Source organism: Nelusetta ayraudi, unplaced genomic scaffold, assembly GCF_046127955.1.
Source record: "Nelusetta ayraudi isolate G7.1 ecotype Tasmania unplaced genomic scaffold, CSIRO-AGI_Nayr_v1 ptg000210l, whole genome shotgun sequence".
Lineage (NCBI taxonomy): Eukaryota > Metazoa > Chordata > Actinopteri > Tetraodontiformes > Monacanthidae > Nelusetta > Nelusetta ayraudi.
This window is the reverse complement of record NW_027466259.1, coordinates 101,632-124,300: the sequence shown is the minus strand read 5'-3', so window position 1 is coordinate 124,300 and position 22,669 is coordinate 101,632. Positions and strand designations below refer to the sequence as shown.

Sequence of the window (22,669 nt, the reverse complement as noted above, 5' to 3'; positions counted from 1 at the left end):
TAATACACACTGTTAGATACTTAACCTGACATAACGTCTGTTTCCATATTGTTTTTTATGGTGAAAAAACTGATACGTACAAAACTAATGTATGACATACTGCACATGTTATTATTGTTATTAAATAAGACAACACAAAAACATATGGTTTCAAATATAGTGTCTTTCTATTTAAAAAAAAAAAAAAAAAAAGAAGTCAAAGTTCACAAGATTTTTTTATTGAACATGTAAAAAAAAATTCCATACAAAGCTCCAGCATCAGGACAAAAAAAATGTAATGCTGTGTAATGCTCGGCTCTAAATCATCACCAGGCCTCTGCGGTCCATTTGACTAAAATAATCACCAAAGTGCAGGATCATGTTTCCATTTACATGATATCTTTTTTTTTTTTTTTTTTTTCAAATTCAGCCCCAGAAAGAAGAAATTCCTAACCGTGCACGGTGTCACCCACAGCGGGCAGTGATGTAAAAATGGGATACCCGGCACTGTAATTCACGCTTGCGGTTGCGCCAACGCTTTCTCTAAAAGAAGCCAGATGTGGTGATTAAATATGAGTTTTATCTCCCTCCAAACAGTTGCACTACACAACCAGAACTGATAACTATGTGTGCATGAGTCACCGTCTACTGACCACTTTCCTCCTGGGCTTTTTATGTAAGACCTCAGTGAGCTGTAGATCCCTCAGACCACCCTGCCACGCTGCTCCATGACGTCGGGGTTCTCCTGCGTCACATCAAGTTCACTTTTTTTTTTTCCCTGACTTTGCATGGAGGGAAATAAGACGCTTTCCATACTGCTAATCCAGACATTTGCTATATTCTTACTGGAACTGCAGAGACTCAGCAGAATGAACAAACCCAGACACATGCTGCTTTATCACGTGCCAAGAAAAGCATTGAAGCCTCCCACTCTCTTTACTTTTGAAATCATGTTTCCATGGGTGCTGTGAAAACATTTTTCTTTTCTTTTTTTGGGGGCGAGGGGGACCCAGACCCCACCTCCCCAAAAAAAACAAAACTGACTCTCATAACGCAGTCTTTCTGGGAATTTTGACACATGCTTCCCTATGTCTTCCCTGAAAGTGGAATTTTTAATTTCCTTATCTGCCCTGTCTAGACTGCTGCGCGGTTTCCCTCGGGAGGGAAAGGATATCACCAGGAAATGTTACATCCCATCCCTTTACTCACCCATGCACGTTATGTCAGACACGTGTAATGTATGGCTACGCTTTGTTTATGAAAGGTGAAACGCGTTGCTCGCCAACACAGATTGTGTGACTGTGAAACAGGGAAGTCTCAACTCAACCCCACATACACAAATGCGCGCACACTCACCGGGCTCTGCGTGCATTGGTAATGACTGTCCCTATTGCAGGCTTTGTGGAGCTCCCCAACCCGTCTGTGCTATGCGAGTGACTCAGCTCTTCAAAGGCCGGAATACATGCGCATACATGACCCTCACGTGAATGTGAAAATGAAGGTGGGCCCTGGAAAAGTTTCAATGTGTCCGTTCCCCTTTTTTGTCCACCGCGCCGGGGCACAGGAGAACTCCAGGATGGGATGGTGTGACATGCCGAGGGTTTCCATGCCTGGGGGGGCAAATAACACGGAAATATGCTCTAAGTACATAATTAGTATTTCCACAAGAGGGGAAACATTGCTCTTGGGTGATCCTCTAATTGGGGAAGTGTAATGAAATCGTATGTGCAGAATTCTGAGCAGGTATTCAGGCACCTCCCATCCTGGAGGTGAAAGTCATCCTGGAGCTTTTTACAGTTTGGCTATTTTCAGCACGTAGATTGTCGCAATGATGTAAGCCCGTTGGCGGGAGATGAAAAGAACACATCAGTCATGCAAATGGTCTTGTATGCCTGCATCCGTGTAAAAGAAGTGTGTCCGGGTGTTTGTGTGTGCGTGTGTGCGTGTTCCGGTGAATGTGGCATTGCCAGAATACATTTTCAAACTTATTTAAGTGGCCAGTTCTGACTTTTTCCTCGCACCTCTTTCATTTAATTCCAGGGCTGGAGATTAGAAGGAAGGTATGAAGTGAGGTGAAGGAGGAATATTGTGGTTAAGTTTGGCATCACAGCAAGGGTTTCAGTTGGGGCTGTCCCAAAGAATGGAACATCACTGGCGGTCGGTCACAAACGTGTGTGTGCGTACACGTGGAAAGCTTCGTTAACTCTATATTTTGTTTTAACAAAGCTCCTGAACCCTGAAACGCCACATATTCGAATGTTTGTTGAATTATGGTGAAATAGAAAAAGTCATGTGCAAGTGTTTTGCTTTTTTTTAATCACCCATGACGCACAATGTCTCATCCTTGAGAGGTTAACAAAATTAACTAAAGTAAATAAAGCTCTATGTCGACTTTATCGTGCACTTTCATCACACTTTTTGCACAGGATTTTGTACCATCCACCCAAAGAATACGTACAAAGAATACAAAGAAGACGTTCAAAAACCTTGGCTTGGCTGGGATATCTACATAAACTCCCCCCAGTTTGGCTGCATTGTTGAAATAGCTGAGAGAAACAAGGAAACAGACGGTGCTGGATCAGCAACCCGCACCTTTCCCTCTGCTGTCATGTTTTCTCAGGAGGCTCGCAGGTATTATTTGAGAAGACAATGTTCTCTTGGACTATAGTTATAAACGTTATGTGTGCCATGCTGCCAGTTTTTGCCACACGTAATTTAGCATGTTCTTCACCGATTGTTAACAAAGAACCCCACGTCCCGTCCCCCCCCCACCCCCAAAAAAAAAAAAAAACTACGCTAAACAGATGTATGAAATGGATTGAGACTAGCTCATATATGTCTATTCAAATAGTCAACAAAGACAAAATAAGAGAGTAAGAGGAGAGGATTTGCAGAATGAGTAGTTCAAAAATAACAAACTTAGCTTTTTCTCCCTTGGCAGGTAAATCACCCCCGGACTCCCAACTCCTTTGTAATCATAAAATACACTTGGTTTATTTCATTTGTATAATATTTTATTTTAAGTACATTTGAATCTGAACATTGTATCATCTGTGCTGAACTAACCAGTCAAAAGTTGCAGCAAGCAAACAGAAACTTTAGGAAATAGTGAAAGTTCACTGAAGTGAATCTGAGCAAATTAATGTGTTACGTGTAACATTCTTTTTTGGAAAAAAAAACAACAACAACAGAATAACACATAGTTGGTCCATTTGTAATGTTTCAACTTCTGCAGCAGCTCAGGATCTGCTCAGGGTTTGGTGATTTTACAAGGACATGACTGCTGGCATGAGAAACACGTGAGATGAAGTGGCACATCAGAAAACCGGATTAACACGAACAACTGTTTGCAATACGCTTTCATTCCATTAGATGCGACTAAGTTTTACCCACTGGGCCTTAATGTAAATATGCAATTGTGCAGAAAGTATGTGAGGGACGCAAGCAAAGAAGCAATGTAAAGGAGTGTCGGCACCGAGTGCGTCGAAGCGTTTTCTCTTTCTTCTTTGTCTTATCAGTTCCTTCCAGACCAGCGGGGCTGAAACATGAGCCGACGGCTCAGAGAAGCTAGTGTAAAAGTGTAAAATTCCACCGCTCCGTGTGCAGCCTGTTGAGGCCCCCGCAGGTGTTGGTGTAGTGTGTCAGATTCAGTGCCTTCACCGCTGCAGGTGTAGTGTGTAAAATTCCACCCGGTTCTGCCGAGAACCACCGTCTCCTGTCTGGCCTCGGGTCCCGTAACTGCTCCTGCTCCTCCCCAGCCGGGCCCTCAAGCTATTCTTAACTCGTGCGGGGACCATGCGACGTCTCCCGGCTGCTTCTACGGTGGGGCTGGGCGGGAACCATACCAAATTGTACCTGTGTCTTCAAGAGGCAGCCCGAGTCAACGTGGTCAGGAAAATAAACACACCTATACCCTGAGACGCGGTGAGAGGAGCCGGTGGCGTCTCCATGGCATCCAGTTTTGTTTTTCCAAAATGGTGGCTTTAATAAGAGACACGCCCTGCAGCAAAGCAGGGAGTGCTCCTTCCCTGTAGGTGGATAAGAATCATTGAGATGTTTGAGGTATCCAGAGAGGGTGCACTTTGCGTGTGTAGGACTTGTCATCAAACAAAACAAATGGTTGCAACCTCCTCTTCCGTGTTTTTTTTTTTTTTTTAAACGGAATTGCATGTTTAGACGGGCTATCCGGTGGAAATATCCCAAAAGTGCGGGGATTCGCCTGCTCCGTTGTCACGCCTCTCCCAACGCTGAGAAAGCGTGGAGCCCAGGTGAGGCCCAGCGCAGCCTCAAGCCAGACGAAGGTGTGACGTGGCCAAACTGAAGGGCAAAACCCAAAGGTCCAATTTTATGAAAAGATTTTTGAATGCGTTCTAACACACGGACAACGTGTCAAACTGAAAGCTGGCTGGAATGAGAAATACATGATGTTTGCTAGAATGTTTGCTAAAATTCAGTTGAGGAAATTCTGTCCACGGGAGCTGCAATACCTCACTATTGCCTCCCCAGTTTAGTGTCAACACCTCCAACCAGGTGTTGCTTCCACCTGCTTCTGTCCACTTCTCAATTTGGTGGGCAGCACAAAACATCATCTTTAGCAGGACGCTAAAGTCCAAGTATACCTCCAAATATTCTGGAGAACCACTTGGCATTTTGCGACGCTGTTCCACTGGAGCCTCAGATGAAATACCTGTAGATCCCTGTAATGTGGGGCCGTCGAGGCGAACGCAACCTTTTTTTTTTTTTTTTTTTAAAAGCATCAAGAGCTGAACCCACGGCGTCCGCGAGAGGCGGGAATTTTTTTTTTTTTTTACGGCTGCTGTAGAAAATTCACGCAATGCCTTAAAAGTTGAAGGTAGATCATCGCACGGATATGAAATGGAATCATCTTTCAGACACGAATAGCTGCTGTCCACCCTCTGTTGTCCATTAGCAGGCTCAGATAAAAAGCACATACATGGTAAATGTCACGGCGCTGGATACACTTTCTCTACTAAGTTTATAAACGGTAAACATGACTGTTAGAGGAGAAATAAAGGCATTAATAAAATCACTGTCCACCTAGAATTATGTTAAAAAAAAAATAAAGAAAATAAAGAAAAAAAGAAAGTTAAGTCTCTCGTTGGGCTACTTGTTATGAGTTGGAGGATTTGGCCCGCAGATCTCTTTTTATTGACTTTTTCTTGGGGATCTCGCTGAGGGAGAAGAGGCCGTGGCCGCTGGAGGGGTTCTCCTTCCGGCACACGATGCAGTCCTTGATGGCTTCCTTGATCACCTGCAGGGACAAACGCAGGGAATACCTTTGTTAATTCTTCGCTGGGTTGAACCAATGTTGCATCGTTGTATGGAAAACCATCGTTACTTTATGCCAATCAAGCCATATTTTAAAGCCATCGTGTCAGTGAGGTAGATGTACTTGAGAGGCAGATGGGAAACTCCCTTGTCAAAAGAGAGAAGTCCTCCTAACTGACCATAAAGTGTCACATTTAGCATTGCGGTGTGTTCATAACCTGGCTGCCCCTTCAAACCTGAACAGCTGCATTTATCTTTGACACCTTTTCCTATCACGTTTGCACAATTAAGCACGGAAGCAGGAAGTGGGCGCCAATTTATAACGATTGGAATATCTAGCTTGGCATAAGCATTGCATCACATTTTGAGTCTTACTCAGCAAGTGACTCAGGCACAGTCAGTGAAAGTCAATGTGACCCCTGCCAGTGGCACACCTACTGTAAGCTAGAGACTTGTACTATCCAGTCTTAGCCAGGCTTTGGTCATGCAAAATGTTTGATGTTGCCCAACAAAAGTGATGTCTGTGTTGTGACAACGTCCCCCTTTGGGTAGACCAAAAGAGGATATGCTGCCGATGATTAAGCCTGGGCATGAATTCAAATCCGTCAGCATGTGAAAAAAGCTGAAATTACTCTTTAATCTTTGATTGTTTGCTTCCCTGTGATCCTTTTCAGGCATCTGATCCAGCTGTTAATGCCGGCGGGGGGAAGAACCCACCTCCAGGTTGTTGAGGGTGTTGAACTCCATCAGGTCATGGAGTCTGGTGAAGGCCTCATTGGAGTACTGGAAGTTGAAAGTGGAGAACGGCGTCTCGGAGTCGTCGAATATGTCAAAGTCAGCCAGTTCCCTCTCCTTTTCAGTCTCCCTGGGAACACCTGCGAGCCAATGGAAAGGTAAGGCGATGAGCGAATGAACAACAGAACTCTTCTCCTTTTTACTGAGGCAAAACAAAATGGCACAACAGCTCTTACTACTGTCAGCATACGTCCAAAGATATGAGATACCTTTGGACGTATTATTGCCATGAATGGGTGGGGTTGCAGCCTCATATCTAGAAGGTTGGGGCCTCTCTGTGTGCAGTTTGCATGCTCTCCCTGTGTCCGTGCGGGTCCAAAGACCTGCACATTAGACTACTTGGCAAGTCTGAATTGTGCACAGGTCTGACTGTGAGTGTGAACGTTTGTCTTTTCAATGTGTTGGCCTGACAAAAAAAAAAAAAAAAAAGACAACTCATCCATCATGAAATCAATTTACTCTGATGAATGCCTGAAAGGCCATGTTTGCTTTTACCTCCCCTCAAATTCCTTTGGATTAGAGCGAATTAACATTACGTAACATCCGCTAGAAGTCAGAGGAAGTGTGTGGGCCGGTGACCTACTGAATGTAAAGAGGCAGCGGCAGCAGACGGGCGCCGATTTAGCCTGTGTTGGCTTGCGACCCCTGATATATGGTCTGTTTACACACACGAAGCCCACCCACTGGAGCCAGAGATCCCCCCCCCACACCCCCATCGGCACCTGGCTCCTCATGGAACCGTCATTTATCTGAGCAGCTCGGGAAAACACTGCGCCTCGGATGTACACGTGTGCGCGTGCACACACACACACACACACACACACACACACACACTCAATAAACTGCTGGTCTGCTAACAGATGCATCACTTCCTCCCCCTTCCGTAAAACCACACTGACCCTGAACTGTGACGTTTACTGGGGTCACCTAGATGAGAGGCCCAACTCTGGGCTGACCAAATTTGTTTGAATTCCAGTGTGCAGTTTCAAGGAAGGCATGCCTCATCTTTTGAAGCACAAAAACGTCACTGCAGTTTAAAAAAAAAAAAAAAAAGAGATTTCAAAGGAGGCATATTTTCCTGCTCACGCATGCCCACATATGCACATCCTTACCAGGCGCCTTGAAAGTCCTGAAGTTGATGTTGACCAAGACAAAGTGGATGATAGTCGGGCAGTTCTTTTCGCCCTTCCTGGGTTTGAACACGTAGCATTCCTTGAGGCCTTCGCGGTCAAAGACTTTGGGATCGATCTTGGGGAACGGGAGCTTGTTCATTCGAGCCCACTTTTCTGCCAGCAGGAGCTCCTGGGCCATCCATGAAAAAAAGAAGAGCAAAGATGGTTGTCATGAGATAGGGACTGATGGTTCGAGACTTGTGCATTTGTCAAGCAACACGTGACAAATGAAAAGACCTTGAATGGAGGACTGGTGTCGCTGGGTCGGGCGGAAAAGTCGAAAGAGATGATCAGGTCGACGGTGCGCTGCGGCCGCAGGAGGAGAGGGTAGGGGAGGTTGTAGGTCAGGCCGCTGTCCACCACGTGGATCTTCTTACTCTTCACGTCGAGGGGCTCATAAATACGATCAAACTCATCTGGATCTAAGACAGGAGAAATAAAAGACAGGGGATCGGGATTACGAGCACGTCCTCTCGAACCAAACCCAAATTTAGTTCCGCTCGATTTAAGCCCATTAATATAAATGAGTCACTGATGGAATGTTCAATGGAGGTGGGGCTGGGTGGTGAATATATTCTCGACCACACCTTGAGCAGTTCACATTTCTTTCATTGGTACTTAGATGCGTCTTTGTACTTACTCTAATATTCTCCAAACCGCAACTTAAAGCGTTTAGCTAAGATCTTAACGGTATCGTCAGCATACAGTGTTCTTTTTTATGAGCTCACAACATGTTTACTTGTTGCTAAGTTGCCAGAAATTAAATAAAGGAGACACCCTTGACCACCAAAGGGAAGAGAGTGAACAACACCAGAATCATCCGTTGGGTTGACTTCATTTAACTATAATTATATTTTATAGGCACTTTTCTTCACATTTTCCAAAAGAGGATCAAACTTTCTCTCGTACCTGTGACCGCATCCACCTCCTCCTCCGGTGGAGGGTTGTGATATGGGACGTCGCTGAGTGGAGAGAACAGGGTGCTGGTGTTCAGGTTCAGGCCCAACATGAAATTATGCACCTGGCATTAAAAAAAAAAAAAAAGAGAGAGAGAGAAAGTTGGTGAGTGAACAGTCAGCGGATTCAAAGTTTCCTTTTAACAAACTCATAAAAGTACCTTCCCAGCACGGCCCTCTCTCGTGTTGAACAAGGAAGAGTCACTAAAGAGCGATGTTATCATTCTCTGACCCCAGCTGGCCTGAGCTGTGCGATGGTACTCGTCTTCTGCCTCCTGGTTTTCTCTCCCGCCTGAACACAGAAGATACCGAACCATTGGGTCGGGCAAATTATTTGCATCTAAATCGTTTGAGCCTGCATAACAAAATCCAGAAGGTACAGAAAACACACGGAGAAGTCCACCACATTCCCTCGCCTGAGTCACCTGTGCCCACATTCGGATTCAGTCAATTGTTTCTGTTGAATAATTTGAACTGCGGGCCACACGGTGGCGCAGTGGTCAGCGCTGCCGCCTCACAGCAAGAAGGTCGTGGGTTCGATTCCGGGCCTAGGACCTTTCTGTGTGGAGTTTGCGGGTTCTCCCTGTGTCTGCTGGGTTCTCACCGGGTTCTCCGGCTCCCTCCCACACTCCAGAAACATGCATGTGAGGTCAATTGAAGACTCTAAATTGTCCGTAGGTGTGCGTGTGAGTGTGAATGGTTGTGTGTTTCTATGTGGCCCTGCGATGAACTGGCCACTTGTCCAGGGTGTCACCCTGCCTTCACCTGGGAGAGGCTCCAGCAGACCCCCAGCACCCTGAGCTCGGGACTAAGCGGGTATGGAAAATGAATGAATGAATTTAAACTGGAACTTTTAATTAGTTTTTTTTTTTTCCAAAGTCAGTTAGCTTCCCACGAATGGGCAGTCAAGTGGAAAACTTGTGCTTAAGAAAAAAACTGTTTTTGGGCCCTGCAAGGTCAGCTTGGCTATTATTAAGCAACGAAGGTTATGTGTGCACAGGCACAGGCACACATTTATCTCATCAAGTCAAAAATAGGAAAACAAAGTTAAGTGTAATGGCACTTGGCAGCATACAAATACAAATACTGACTTTGTGGAGACCAAGGCTAAGCTAACATAAGGTGTCAAATAGATTCTAAGGGGGGCGCTCAAATGAAACGCCACAGGGGGGGGGGGAGAGAAGAAAACAGGTAGAGGAATGTGACGCTACCACTTTTGCCCCCCCACTCCCCCAGGCCCAAGTCTGTGTGCGCTACACAGGACATGCCTGGGAAACTCTGATCCATGAAGCGCTGTAGGTTTAAAGAGTTTCGGATTTTTCATGTTTGGTTGGGTTTTCAAGGTAAAAGGAAATCTCGTAAATACCCTGAGACCCAGGGCTTCCCGCTCAACCTCCTGCAGTGTTAGTGATAAATGTCACTCATGTTGTCAGCCAGGGCCTCTGAGTGTTTGGGCAGATTGCTGTATGTCGGACACAGTTAGTTACAGTTGGTCTGTAGCTGGCAACGTTTGTCGTCCCTTGTTAAAATTGTTAACAAAGTGCTTTCCGATGCTTGTATACAGCCCTAGGACTAAATAAGCTTACTTTCTTACGTCTTTTCAAACTGCATTACAAAAACCACTAAACACAACATTCGCAGCAAGGGTGCTGATGTTTCCCAAGCGGCATCTTTCTATTTTAGCATGCAGTCCAGCAGTAGTGTGGCACCCGTATTTCCACAGAGAACAGTGCTGTTACGACAGATTTCTCTCTTTCCTCCTCTGCAACAGTGCAATGTCAACGTATCGCATGCAACCCAAATGAAATGCCTCCGTGTTATTGCTGGATTCAAGTGAGAGTAGTTTGTGGATGTCCGTGTCAGTGAAAATGTCATTGAAAATGTGAAGTCTAGTTTAGTACAGCAGTGTTAGATTCTGACCGACCATAACCAGTAGTTACTGTAACAACAATGGCAGTTAAATGTTGCTGTGTGTCATGCTAACGTGGGCAAATAAACACATTGGAAACTATAAAAAGCCCTAAAAAAAAAAAAAAAAAGGTTCAGGGAAACAATGTCAAACTTTTACTGGGGTGCAAATTCGAGTCATGTTTCCGTTTCCATAAATAAATAAATAAATAAAAAACAACAACACACTGAGGCCTTTGTTGGAATGCTCTCTATGTGAACAGAAAAGGTCTTGGTTTACCTTTGCGTGGCTCGTCGTCATCCAGGCTGTCTTCGCTGATGATGTGTTGTGGTTTAATCTGCTCTGTTGGACACAGGCAGATTCAGTTATCAGGTGCCAATTCCAAAATAAGCTTGTTGTTACGTCATTTGTACCACACCTGAACATGGCACCTGCCTCATCTGTGGCATTACCAGATTCACAGATTTATTTCCGTTGAAACGAGCCCTCGGAGAAATGCAATACACCTGATGCATTCTTAAAGTGGGCGGGGATGTTCGTAGTGCATTCGCACAAGCGGTGCATTGTCGTCATGCATGTGTTTGCTTCTGAATAGCTAAAGGTCACCCCTTATATTGTGTTCAACCAAAACAAACACCCGATAAGCTGTCAGAGCAATCCCAAGAAGTGGGAAGTGGGACCTTCACATTGTTGTGGTAACATCGCAAGTTCATACAAAACACGTACATACATTTATGTAAACCCCCTCCCCCACCCCACCCCTCCCTTCCACAAAGAGAGATTTAGATAACAGACAATACACAAAGAATATTAGTATTATTTTACCTGATCAACAACAGCCACTTTAATGACTGCACAAAGTGTAATTCCATTTTAGGATTGATAATCTCTCAATTTGTCACATATTCCTCATTCAAGGAAGGTCAAAGCAACATTCACCAGCTTTGGAAGCCAAATGGATCCAAAAATTAAACTTGGACTGAACTTGGCTCCAGGACACCGAAGAGAATTTTTATTTTTATTTTTTATCTTATTTTTTATTTTATTTATTTAAAAAAATATTGTTGTTTTTTAAGGAACCAAACACAATGACATATTACCTAGTTCTTCCTCCATAGTGCTGCCACCAGCTGTGTCTTTGACTCCCAACACTCTGTTGAACAAAATGGAGAAGGCACTGCCCCACACACCTAATGCATTGGAAATACTCCAAGTTAGTTTATTTATTGATATCTGAACTCTCTCTCACACACACACACACACACACACACACACACACACACACACACACACACACACAAAATATCAATTTACCCATCAAGAAGTGAAGTGGGTTTTCCTCATACTTCTTGATCACCGTTCCCATGAAGAACTTGCTACCAAACAAGTCTGGAGTCATGAAAGTGCCGTACTTTGCCATCCCAATCTCATATGGGCTGAACTCTACCCAGTCTGTGGATTGATTGAAACCTTGACGTTACAGCACGCAACAACATTATTTTCAAACAAAATCATCCGTGGAATCCTTAACGGCCATTTGAATCCCTGATGCACGTGCAATTTGCGCTCCATGTGTGTTTGTGCACCATAGTAACAAACTTTTAGAACATAACAAAGGCTTTGCATTGTCATTGCACCAATTTGCTAATCGCACAGCTAAAAGGAAAGAACGAAGATTTACCATAATTAAGGGCTGCAGTGCGTGATCATAAAAGTCATCAAGTGCATAAAAAAAATAGAGAACTAAGTTTCAAATCAACTTTTTATAACACTATAGGTAATAAAAAGGCAATGAAAGGTCTGTCATGGAAATGAAACTTGATTTACTGCTTCGGCACCTTAGAAGTAAAATCTGATGTTTTTTTGCTCTTCTAGTCAGCTATAGCAGTTACTACAGGGCCGTCATGGGAGCACAGCCTGTCCGGTGACACTGCCGAGTGATACAAGGAAGAGCACAGTGCGCAGGCTGATTTGCCTGAGGTCAAATTCATCGGAATATCTCATGTAAGTCCCCACTTATGAAAAGCAGTTCTCTAGAAGCACAATGAGGTGCGACTCGTACTTTTTTTTTTTTTTTTTTTACCAACTACAAGTCAGACGGGTACCTGCAAACATGAGCTCAGACACGTCCGGCTTCACATGCAGACACGTGAAGAGAGGCAGTGGACTCTGGGCCTGGTTTATTTTCTCCTGGATGCTGCTCAGCTTGATGTCCATCCGCTGGTGAGAGAGAACACGGTTTCAGACCAAAGGAGAAAAGAAAAAAAAAAGAAAACCCCACCAGAAAATCGAAATGGAGGAAGTCAGATGTGAATCGAACAGGAAGGGAATGTCGACGCACTTCTTGGCAATAAGGAAATGAGGAAATGAGAGCAAAAATGACACGGTCACATTCAGACGACTCTTACCGAGGGGATGAGCGTCTCTCCTATGAGCATGCCGAAAATGTCGGTGAAGGTAACCGGCTGCCCCGTGGCCTTCTTGGTCCACAGGGCCTGGATGTAGTTGGTGATGTGTTTGGGCAGCAGCAACCTCAGCGGGTTGCTGCTGATTCTACTCATCAGCTCCTGGTTCACGTCCTTTGGACCCTTGTTTGGAAAGTCTGGGTGTGAGTAGAGGCTGGACATGTACCTGCAGGAGCGGATGAAGAAAAGGCCGATGCCATTTGTCAACAAATCACTCATTGCGAGCAAAAAGAAATATCCCGCAGCTCCTCGCGGGGGGGGGGGGTTACGCAGGAGGCAGGGCAACGCGTCAGGAAGGCTAAATAAGACAAGGCGCTCCATAAACACGGGAGAGTGAAATAAGCCAGAGCTTTTTGTTGCGTGATGACGGCTTCATACCAGCGGAGCAGAAGGCACAAAAGCTTCCCGGGGTGGGGAGGAGCCGACGCCGACAGAGACCCGTACAAAACCAATTCAGGGAAAGGACGAACACGGCAATAACGAGGGAGAAAATCCAACCACACGCACCACGTCGACCCCGACAGGCCGGCGATATACGTGGCGCAGTCCAGGACCCCGGATTCAAACAGGGCTTTCATCACGCCCGCGTAGCCCACCATGGCTCGGAAACCCCCGCCTGAGCCCGCGATGGCGATCACCGGCACCTGAAAGAGACGAGAGAGAATCAGAAGGAGCAAGGGAGCTGTGCGTGAGCTCGGAGTTAACCGGCGCTGAGACCGGGGCTTCTCAAAGTCGGCTGCCGTGATGACAGGCCAGGGCTGCCGCAAAAACAATTAAATAATAATAGCAAGAGTTGGACTTTACCCATGTCATTTATAAAATCGTATGATTTATGTTTTCATTAAACGTGGAGGACAAAGTCAGGCCACGACGTGACACTCATAAAACCAACCAGGACAAACCACCTCTAATTTTCATTGCTACATGTCTCGATGGACGTGAACAGGCCGCATGAGGGATATCCACAAAAGGTCTGAATATGATAATCATAAATATAAACTGGGGAGAGTGAAAATTGCCATTGCCATTTAGGTGCGGTCTATATACGGGTGTTTCAGGCCGAAAAGGTTTCATAGCCTTCATAGTACTGAATTCTTTCATTCATTTCTCTCGCATTCTTTCTGCTTGAGTAACTTCTCTCTTTTACCCCCCGTGCTGTGAGAGGGCACTGGTTGCATCACACCTCTGAATGCGGGTTTTTTTTGTTTTGTTTTGGTTTGGTTTTTTTTAACCGAGCGCCCGTGGGTTTTCAACTGTTTCATCATTTTTTTATTGTGCAACCTTGCTTCCTCTGCCACATCTCCGGGTCGGTACTGACACATAATTTTCTCATGAGCCATGAGGTGTTGAGGAGATATTGCAGCACAGCGGATGCCAGTGGATGATTATCTTACTCCTCCGAGGCTTCCTGTGCGAGGTGGAAACATGGGCGAGATGGTGCAGTAAATCCTTGGCACATCTAACCACTAACCATGGCAGCGATGTGACACCAAGGTCATGGAGGGGAAGCAGAAGTTGCTGCTGCTGTGGAGCCAGTTCACTCCTCAGAGTGGAAATCGTTGGAAGTTATTTTAGAGTAAACACAAGAGTTCTATGTAAGCAACTGAAACTGAGCGAGCTTATCTCTCTTGTGGGCCTTGATATATTTGCTTGTTTCCGTTTTATTTATTTATTTATTTATTTATTTATTTATTTATCTAAATGCTATAAGAAGCTTGCAGATTGTTGGACTAACACTAACAAAAACCTGTTTATCTTTAGTCATTTTTGTTCCCACTTTCAAACCTGTTGACGAACGGAGCTTTTTGTATGCAAAATTATACTTTTGCACATCAGGGTGGGTAAAATTGTCTGTTTTCCATATGAACCCCCGAACTTTGATTGTAAACCCTTATGAATAACTTGTTAGAATCAGTTCAACCTTATTCCCACCGTCTGAGGACAGCTCGCGACAGTGCAACTGTTGAGTTGCTGGCACATGAAAAAAACAATTCATTGGTTGTATTTATCCAGTGATTTGCACTTTGAAAGTGTTTTTCAGTTAACTTCACCGGTTTCAGAATGTTTTTTTTAATCAAAATCTCCGGATTTTCACATGTACTGCTGAGAAGAGACGTGCGGCGAGGCAGCAGCCTGCTGTGCCTCTCCATAGATTGCGCAATGACTCGTTAACTGTGCCGCCGTGCTCTGCATTCAGACCGTACTTCTGTCTCTCTGTAGTGGCGTAATTAAAATGGCCGGTTGTGATCCCAGGGATTCCTCCTGCGACTCGGCAGCAGAATACACAAAGTTGCTCCAGCTCTAATATAATCAATCGAGGAATACATTTTTAAAAAATCCCAGATGACTCTTTCAGCCGACTAGCTAGTTATGCTAGTGCTAGACGACGATGATAGCGGTTTTGGCCTTGTTATGGGAAAAAAAACAAGCACACCCGTCTCTGCTGTCGTTTAGAAACGCAAACGACAGCCCCCCCCCCCCCCCCCCCCAGACAGACAGTGAACCCTTGGGCGCAGCAGTAGCTCTTCAACCTGTCCGTCAGTGAAATCAGCAGCAGCAAATGGCAGCATGACTCAAGTGAGAGGAGCTGCTGCTGGCTAATGAGTGAGTGGGTTTCAGGTTAGCCAGTGGGACGGTCAGACGACTCGTTCCCACCTCCTCAGGAGAGCTGGGAAGGAAGCGCGGCTTCTCCATGTCCAGCAGCTTCTTGATGCCCAGCATCACTCGTTCTCTGCGGGTTTGTCTGAACTGCTTCTCTTTGTCACAGAGGGCCAGACTGAACCGCAAGTCCAGCTTGGTGCTAGTGACAAAACAAGTGAACAGAGATCAATTATACAGTAGCAGTGACAGCAAGCTTGTGTTGAAACACATTTTACTTATATAATAGTCGGACTCAACTCTCCTTTCTTCACCTTTGTTGACGTTGTGTCTGTTTATGTGACACAACACTGCTAAGACTGATGTAAAGGTCAGGCTGTCTCACATATGCAACATTCGCAGACAAAGAGCCCGACTGTTTACAGCTGGCTACTGTCTCACTCATTCCATAACCATCCACTAACCTACCAAGTTATTTATATACGTGTCAAAACATGGACTTTAGTTTTCTCAAGAATCCTATTCACAAGCAAAGGAGTACTTGCACTGTAAGAATCTGCATCTATTTTTAGCGTCTGCTCCGCAACTCTGTTTGAATTCCATTCCTTTGTTCGTTCCTTTGTTCGTTCGTTCATCAATCATTGTTGTCAAAGATGGAAGATGGGAAACAGTAGCACCTACCATATCTCCAGCGATAACTCTAAGTACACTTTGGTTGCCTGTTAGAACAAATAAAGACATGGCAAGGTAAGTTACAGTAAAGCAGGCAAAAATCAGTCAGTCGTGTATATGCAATCGTTAGCTTTTTACTATTTACAAATAGTCTCGTTTAACTAATCTGTATTGTCGGCCGCAATCTGTTTGCTTTGTCTGGAAGTGCTTCTCATTAAATCATTTTTCATTTGTTTGGAAATAATAGGATTAGGATGGCAGTTTCAAGGTGCCACCGTCGCTCTCAATGATGCCTGCCTGAACAAGCAATAGAATGCGTTGCCCAAGAGGGCAACGGGATGGTGTGTCCTACTTTGCCAATGAGGAAAGACTCTGTCTTTTTCTGGCCCAAGCTGAGGTTGTTGATCTCGAAGGATGTGGTCCCAAGAGTCTCATCCATCACGTAGTTGGCATCCATTAATGTTATCTGGGTGGAATAAACAATGTTGTTGGAGTAACTGAAGCGGCGCACACAAGATCTTTAATATATATAATGACCTGTCATGCTGCCAAGCAAAGCCTAAACAAAGAGCAGTGCACACTTATTGTTGAGACATTCTTTCCGGGCAACACAGAGTTGACCTCTTCACTTCATTCAGTCTGTGTGTCATAAACATCACAGGCCTGAAATATGACACATCCAATCTTTGCAAGAGCCAGTCCAAGAATTGTCTGTCTTGGCGCAGTTTTTCTCCCCTCTCCTCTCCTCTCCTCCGGTGGTCAGCGTTAACATAAGTGACCTTGCGACACGTCCAAGCGCGTCCAAACATAAAGCAACGCTTTAGGTGGCGATACACACACCAAAGTCTGTGATTGTTGCAGTTCAGAGTTGTCTCTGCACCTCCAGAACATCCACAGAGCCCCCTTGCAAGAGCTGAAGAAGCTCTAGCTGTTGCTGCTAGCCTGCATAGCTAGTATAAATACGACGGGTCCTCATTCATTTTTTTTTTTAAACCACCTTACTAGATGGCCCAAAAAAACCTTGGTTTTCGCTCTCAATCTTCTTCAGTTATTTGTTTGTTTTTTCTTTTTTCTTTTTCTTTTTAGAAACTGACTAACAATGTGTCATTGTGCCGCTGCTCTTGATATTGATCACAGCTATTGGCGCTGAAAGGCGGGTCCAACCTCCAGGACATTCTGTTGGTTGGGGTCTAAGATGAAGGAGAAGGTCTCGTTCCATGCTGGATTGATGTCGTTGTCTATGTGCTTGGTCCTCTTCCTGCTCTCCGGAGCTGTTGGGATGAACAGTTCCACGTACGGGTCTGGGGTGTCCACTGCCAACACATTGCAGAGTCAGACAACATCTTGTCTTTTTGGTGGACATTTCTTCCTTCACACCAATACATTGATGGGAAAAGCAATGAAAGCAAGTTGCACGACCAGCAGCAGGCAACATAAAAATGCATAAAGACTCACAAAGGTCGCCCAGTGCTCCCTTGGTGACGCTCTCAGCCCGCACGACCGTCACGGTGAATTTGTGAGAAAACTGCTGTTCCACCTGTAACGCGACATTCGTTTGAGTTAGTTCTACTCCGACACGTCATGTGGGAAAATAATGCAGCCTACAATGACAGCGGGAATTGGGCAACAGGTGATGCAGCTCTGCAGTTTGATAACAGACCATTCCACAAAACATGATAGGCATTCAGCGACATTTCCTATTTAATTATTGCCCTATTATTATAGTTATTATTGCAATAGTTTAATTATTTCATCACGCATTTAAAAACGGCTTTGGCACAAGAGCTGCTAGAGAATTTCTTTCCAGCTTCACCATTCCCCAACTGTGTCTTTACTCCCACCTCACCTTGAAATTTGCTACATCTTATTTTGTGAGTTCAGCAACCTCCCAGGTTGTTTTCTGATGAGATGATAGTAACAAGCCATTTTAAAAATGAATGCTATTATTCTCACTATAACATAATATAACAGAGTGTTCAAATAAACAAATGGTACACTTCCGTACCGGTCGGGAAGCAGTCAGCAAGTGCAAATTAAGTCGCACAGCCCAGTGTGCTGTAACTCATGAAACATACACCCTGTTTGGATGTGTATGTTTTAATGCTAGGAGGGGCCCTGCCTATTTAAACAGTGTTCCTTTTGGCTTTCACAGATTTGTATCTCTCAACCCACATGTTGGATTAAGGGCAAAGGCTGCATTGCTTTTCTTTCATTTTGTTTTTGTTTTTTTACCATCATGTTTTTCAAGCAATCCGTCCGTCGCAAGTAATCTCTTAATGCTGACTAGTTGGAAGGCGTGTCAATGTGGAAAGGAAAGTTATGATCTTTAAAAAAAAAAAAAAAACTTGTTTACTTGAAGAATTGTGTTTCAAATAACCATTCGTGAGTCTGAAAACAAGAAAAGGGTGTTTTGTGTTTTAACAGACACATCAGCTGTCTGAGAGGTTCACCTGCGTACAGCGTAACCTTTGTGACCTGTTGATGTTGGTTAAAATACATGAACCCGTCAAACCCACGAAAGAATTGGCAAAACCAAATTGAGCAGCTTAAACCGAGGTTTGCCGTCTTGCTCAAAAACATTGGTGCGATTAAGAAAATCACACTCAAAGGCTTAAAAATGTACATCTCTGCCGAGCCTGAGTGATATTCTCAGGACAAAAAGAGTATAAACATCATGACTGACGGCCAATGACACTGATGAGAAAAATGCTTCACACAGCCAGTCTTCAGTGTAATTACTTCAAGTTTTTTTTTTTCAGGGACCTCCAAATTAGAGGTTATGTTGGAAAGAATTTCCCCTATTTTTTGAAGTCATTAACAAGCTTGAAACTGGAGAGACCATGAATAATTTGGCCCAGTTTTCCAAGGTTCCTTTGTTTTAACCAAACCCAGCATGACAGAGTTCTGCCGAGTGCTGATGAGTACACGCAGGCGTGTGGAATTAAAAGATTGATTACATGCAATTGAGTGCATGCTTTCATTTTCACGTCTTCTCTATGTCTTTTTGAAAAAAAAAGTAAAAACGTAACCTCACTTCCATGTTGACAGATAAGGTATGAGCTCTTCATGGGGAGCTGTTTCGATTGAGATGGTTGACAACGACAAGCTTGTGGTCTATGCATGGGGGGGGGTTTATCTGATTGTGACGAGTATGACGAGGACAGAGTAGAAGCGTTGGGAACCAGCATTTGAGAAGTTGTGCAATACCCTTCCGTGCATAAGTGTATAAAATACACAAAGACGCCTGAAGGTTGCAGGCCTTTGAAATGATGACTAGAAATAGAAATGATGCCGGGTGCAGAAAACATCTGACACTCACAATTATATTCGAAGCCATTGTTTGTCTTCGGATGAATAATTCCCAGGAACACGACGTCGAGTAAAGCGCCTTGACTCAGGAGAACATGTCAGACGAAGCGCCACGTCATTTGGAGCCTGCAATATAAAACAAGAAACATGTTTTGTAAGCTGAAAATAAAATAAAATGCACTTCCCCGTGAGTTCCAGCAGACACTAAAAGCTCAATGTTCTAGCTGGGGGAGGCGGGGGGGGGGGCTGCTCCTTGCGGGTCATTATGGAGCTCTGAGTGTATTTAGTTGTGTCTGTGTGCAACAAGGTGAGAAACGCGGCCTTGAGTCCTGACCACCTTTGATTCAACAACGCGACACCGGTGCGGCCTCAACGACGGCGTCACACTGCTGCAACATCCCGAAGGATGCACTTCTCTTCTTGCAACCCAAGCTGCGTTCGGAGATAACGGCGACGTCCTCGGCACTTTGACAGACACCAACGGAAGTGACATCATGTCGGTCGGTGTCAACAAACATCCTGACTCGCGTGGCGCGCCAGTGGGTGAGGCAGATGGTCGGGACAGGGAAGAGTGTAGAGGTGGTGAGGGTTGAAGTGTTGCCACCTTTTCCAACCAGGGGCACCTTGAGGAACGGAGAGTACGTGAAGCAGGCACGAGCACGAGCACGAGCGGCCCGCCGGCAACAAAAAGCTCGCACACTCTGCATCACGCACAACACGGTGACAGACTGGCACACCGCTGATCAGACTTGCTTTCAGGGTGCGCGTGTGCATGTGGGCGAGCGTGGCCGTGCGCGGCGACAGCGCATCGAGGTCAGTGAGTTCTTTTGTCGGCGGTTCACAAAAGGCGAAGGCGACTGCGAGCACGTAGGGACCCTGCATGTTCGCAGCGCTTGTCACGTAGTTGCAGTCGTCGGTCCAACTTTTGTGGAAGCGCCGGCCAGCTCACGCTGCCCTGGTTCTGCTGCAGGCGCACCTCCTGGAGCGTTGTTCTGTGTGCCTGCAGTGTGTGTGTGCGGCGATGCCCGGAGAATTTTCATAATGCGACGTGTGTGTGTGTGTGTGTGTGTGAGAGATAGCAGGCAACATGCAAAACAGCTGCATAAATGAGTAAACAGGGAAGCGCTCTTGCTTGTCGCTTGGCACAAGCAAAAGAAGCTTCAGAAAAAGTTGAGGGAATTACAAATATTAATATAAAAAAAACAAAACAACAACAACAACAACAAATGCACGTCTACATCGACATCATTGAGTAACTTTTAAGTCTGTTCCATCTTCTTTTTTCTCCTTTTTCTTCAGCCAGTCACCTGCCTCCCTCTCTCTCCCACCCACTAACTTCATGCTTCATACTCTTTGGTCTTCCCGCCCCTGCATCAAGTCCACCCAAATGCTCACTGTCCCTCCTGTGGACGTGCATGCGCAACCCCCCTGCGTCTCCCCTCTCTGACTGTGTCTCCTGAACATCTAAGTGTCCTTCCTCGTCCATCCTTCCCAAGAGAAGCTCAGCATGTCAGTCAAACCTGCCACAGCGGTGCCACTCCTGTTCCCTTCACCTCTCCCCTCCCTTCCATCTTGACTGACACGCTTTGATGGCGCAGCACGGACACGCTTATCTCCGCCCGCTGCGATCCTGCGTGCACGCGCTTCCTCATCTCCTCTGCACCCTTGGAGGGAGAGTGTTGACCCTCCATCGGCTCCGGGACCACACTGGTTCGCTCGAGCTCCATTTCCCTCTCACACCTGTATCCCGGCTAAACTTCACCGTTGATTATGTTGTAGGATCCCCACCCCCCCCCAAAAAAATAAAATAAATAAAAATACAGTGAGACTTCCGGGAGTCAATCGAGGCGGATTGCGAAGCGGCGTGTTTAAAACTACACCGCGCGTCAAAATTACAGTCGCGTTACAGCGTAATTAAACAACTGGTGTTTGTATACGGTCCATTGTATTTTACACGTGCACTATTGCTATTGATGAGACACGTATGGAAAGTTTTCAAAACGCCGTGAACATCCGTGAACGGCAGACACTTCGCTCATTGACGAACACTTTTTTTCTTTTCTTTTTTTTTTAAACTGTTTTCTCTCCTTTTTAAAGAAAAACAAATGTGTGTCCAATGCGACTCGTGCGTGTTTGCGATACTTTTCTGTTTCCTTATCGTCCAAAGTTACGTAAAGTTGCGTTGCTCACTGTTCCCTGCTGCGTGCCCGACCTGCCTCTCGAACCTTTTTCTTTTTTCTTTTTTCTTTTTTCTTTCTTGCACGGTACCCATTCCCCCCCCCCCCCCCCCCCCCCCCCACAACCCCCACCCACCCCCACCTCCCTCCAATCCGCAAATGAACGCGTTAAACTGGCACACTGGAATACTTGAAACAGCAACGTACCTGGTTTGCGCTAATCGTCTCACAGACGCCGACAAACGTGTCATGCTGCCCGGGGAGAGCTCTGACTGTGCGGCGGCTGCAAGCGGAGGAGGCGCCTCGGGCGGAGGGAAGCCGCGGTGCGCGCGAGACCGGAGCGTCAAGTTGGCAGGAAAATAACCCGCACACACGGAGAGCGCGAGAGAGAGAGAGCGAGCGAGAGAGAGAGAGAGAGAGAGACTCGATCGCAGCTGGTTTGATAGAAGGCACCAAAATCCCGTCGCAAGAGTGAGATTTGGATTGAGCGGGAGAAACTGGGATTGACGTGAAACACATGAAGGAAAAATAGCAAAACATCGTTAGTTGTTGTTTTTTTTGTTTGTTTGTTTGTTTGTTTGTTTTTTGCGATTTGATTTGACACGAAGAGCAGGTTGGAACAAGACACAATGAACGGGCACAAAGAAAATATACATAATAAAAAATTTAAAAAAAAAAAAAAACAACACAAAACATTTTAAATTGCCGTGGTCGATAAAATCTGTAAAATGCGAGCCTTTCAAGACATGGTTTTGTAGGAAAATATGTTGAGCAAGTCATCATATCATCGAATGTAAATAATTTCTTCCAAGTTTAGTTTAAAAAAAAAAAATCGAGATTTATCTCGGCCTCTGTATAAAATTAAATTATACAGTACGTCATATTTTTAGTTTAATGAATTTAATTTACTTTAATAAGTTACATCCTCTAGCAATATTCAACGTTTTTAATAGCCATGTGACGGTATTGCTTACCTACAATAATGGGTCGTTGTTCATCAATCATCTTTTTTTTTTTTTTTTTTTTTTTTAAAGCACACGGATTTTATATACATTATGGTGTATTAATAATTACAATTACCCATACATTTCAACACGTTTCGACTGCACTGTTACGAGTAGCGGTTAAAAAGTTTTTTATTTATTTATTTATTTATTTTTTAAATGGTTTAAAATGCACGTTCTTACCTGCGTTTAACACGGTGGGCATCGCATCCAAAAAATCCAGTTGTGAAACGCAGTATATTCCTTCAGATGAGGTGTCACAAAACAATCTCCCTCTGCGGTCATTCATGCTGCACTCATCCAATCGCGCCACGGAAGTGGTGACGTCACCACCTGACGGAGGG

At 45.0% G+C, this 22,669-nt stretch overlaps 1 protein-coding gene across 2 annotated transcripts; it reads right to left on the bottom strand.

Annotated features, from left to right (window-relative positions):
• Nucleotides 1-3,242: 3,242 nt before the first annotated feature.
• On the bottom strand, nt 3,243-22,547 carry pla2g4ab (phospholipase A2, group IVAb (cytosolic, calcium-dependent)). Of its 2 annotated transcripts, none has more exons than XM_076016013.1 (19): nt 22,509-22,547; nt 19,155-19,270; nt 17,291-17,372; nt 17,000-17,148; nt 16,188-16,301; nt 15,845-15,882; nt 15,221-15,365; nt 13,073-13,209; nt 12,509-12,731; nt 12,206-12,320; nt 11,415-11,552; nt 11,201-11,290; nt 10,380-10,442; nt 8,353-8,483; nt 8,145-8,256; nt 7,473-7,657; nt 7,176-7,365; nt 5,986-6,143; nt 3,243-5,251 (listed from the first exon to the last, which is right to left on the bottom strand). In XM_076016013.1, the coding sequence occupies exons 2-19, from the start codon at nt 19,170-19,172 to the stop codon at nt 5,111-5,113; spliced, it is 2,229 nt and encodes a 742-aa protein (XP_075872128.1). In that variant the 5' UTR covers nt 19,173-19,270; nt 22,509-22,547; the 3' UTR covers nt 3,243-5,110. The 2 variants fall into 2 exon arrangements, with proteins under 2 accessions (XP_075872128.1, XP_075872127.1); XM_076016012.1 differs by lacking the exon at nt 22,509-22,547 and adding an exon at nt 21,529-21,694.
• Nucleotides 22,548-22,669: the final 122 nt, after the last annotated feature.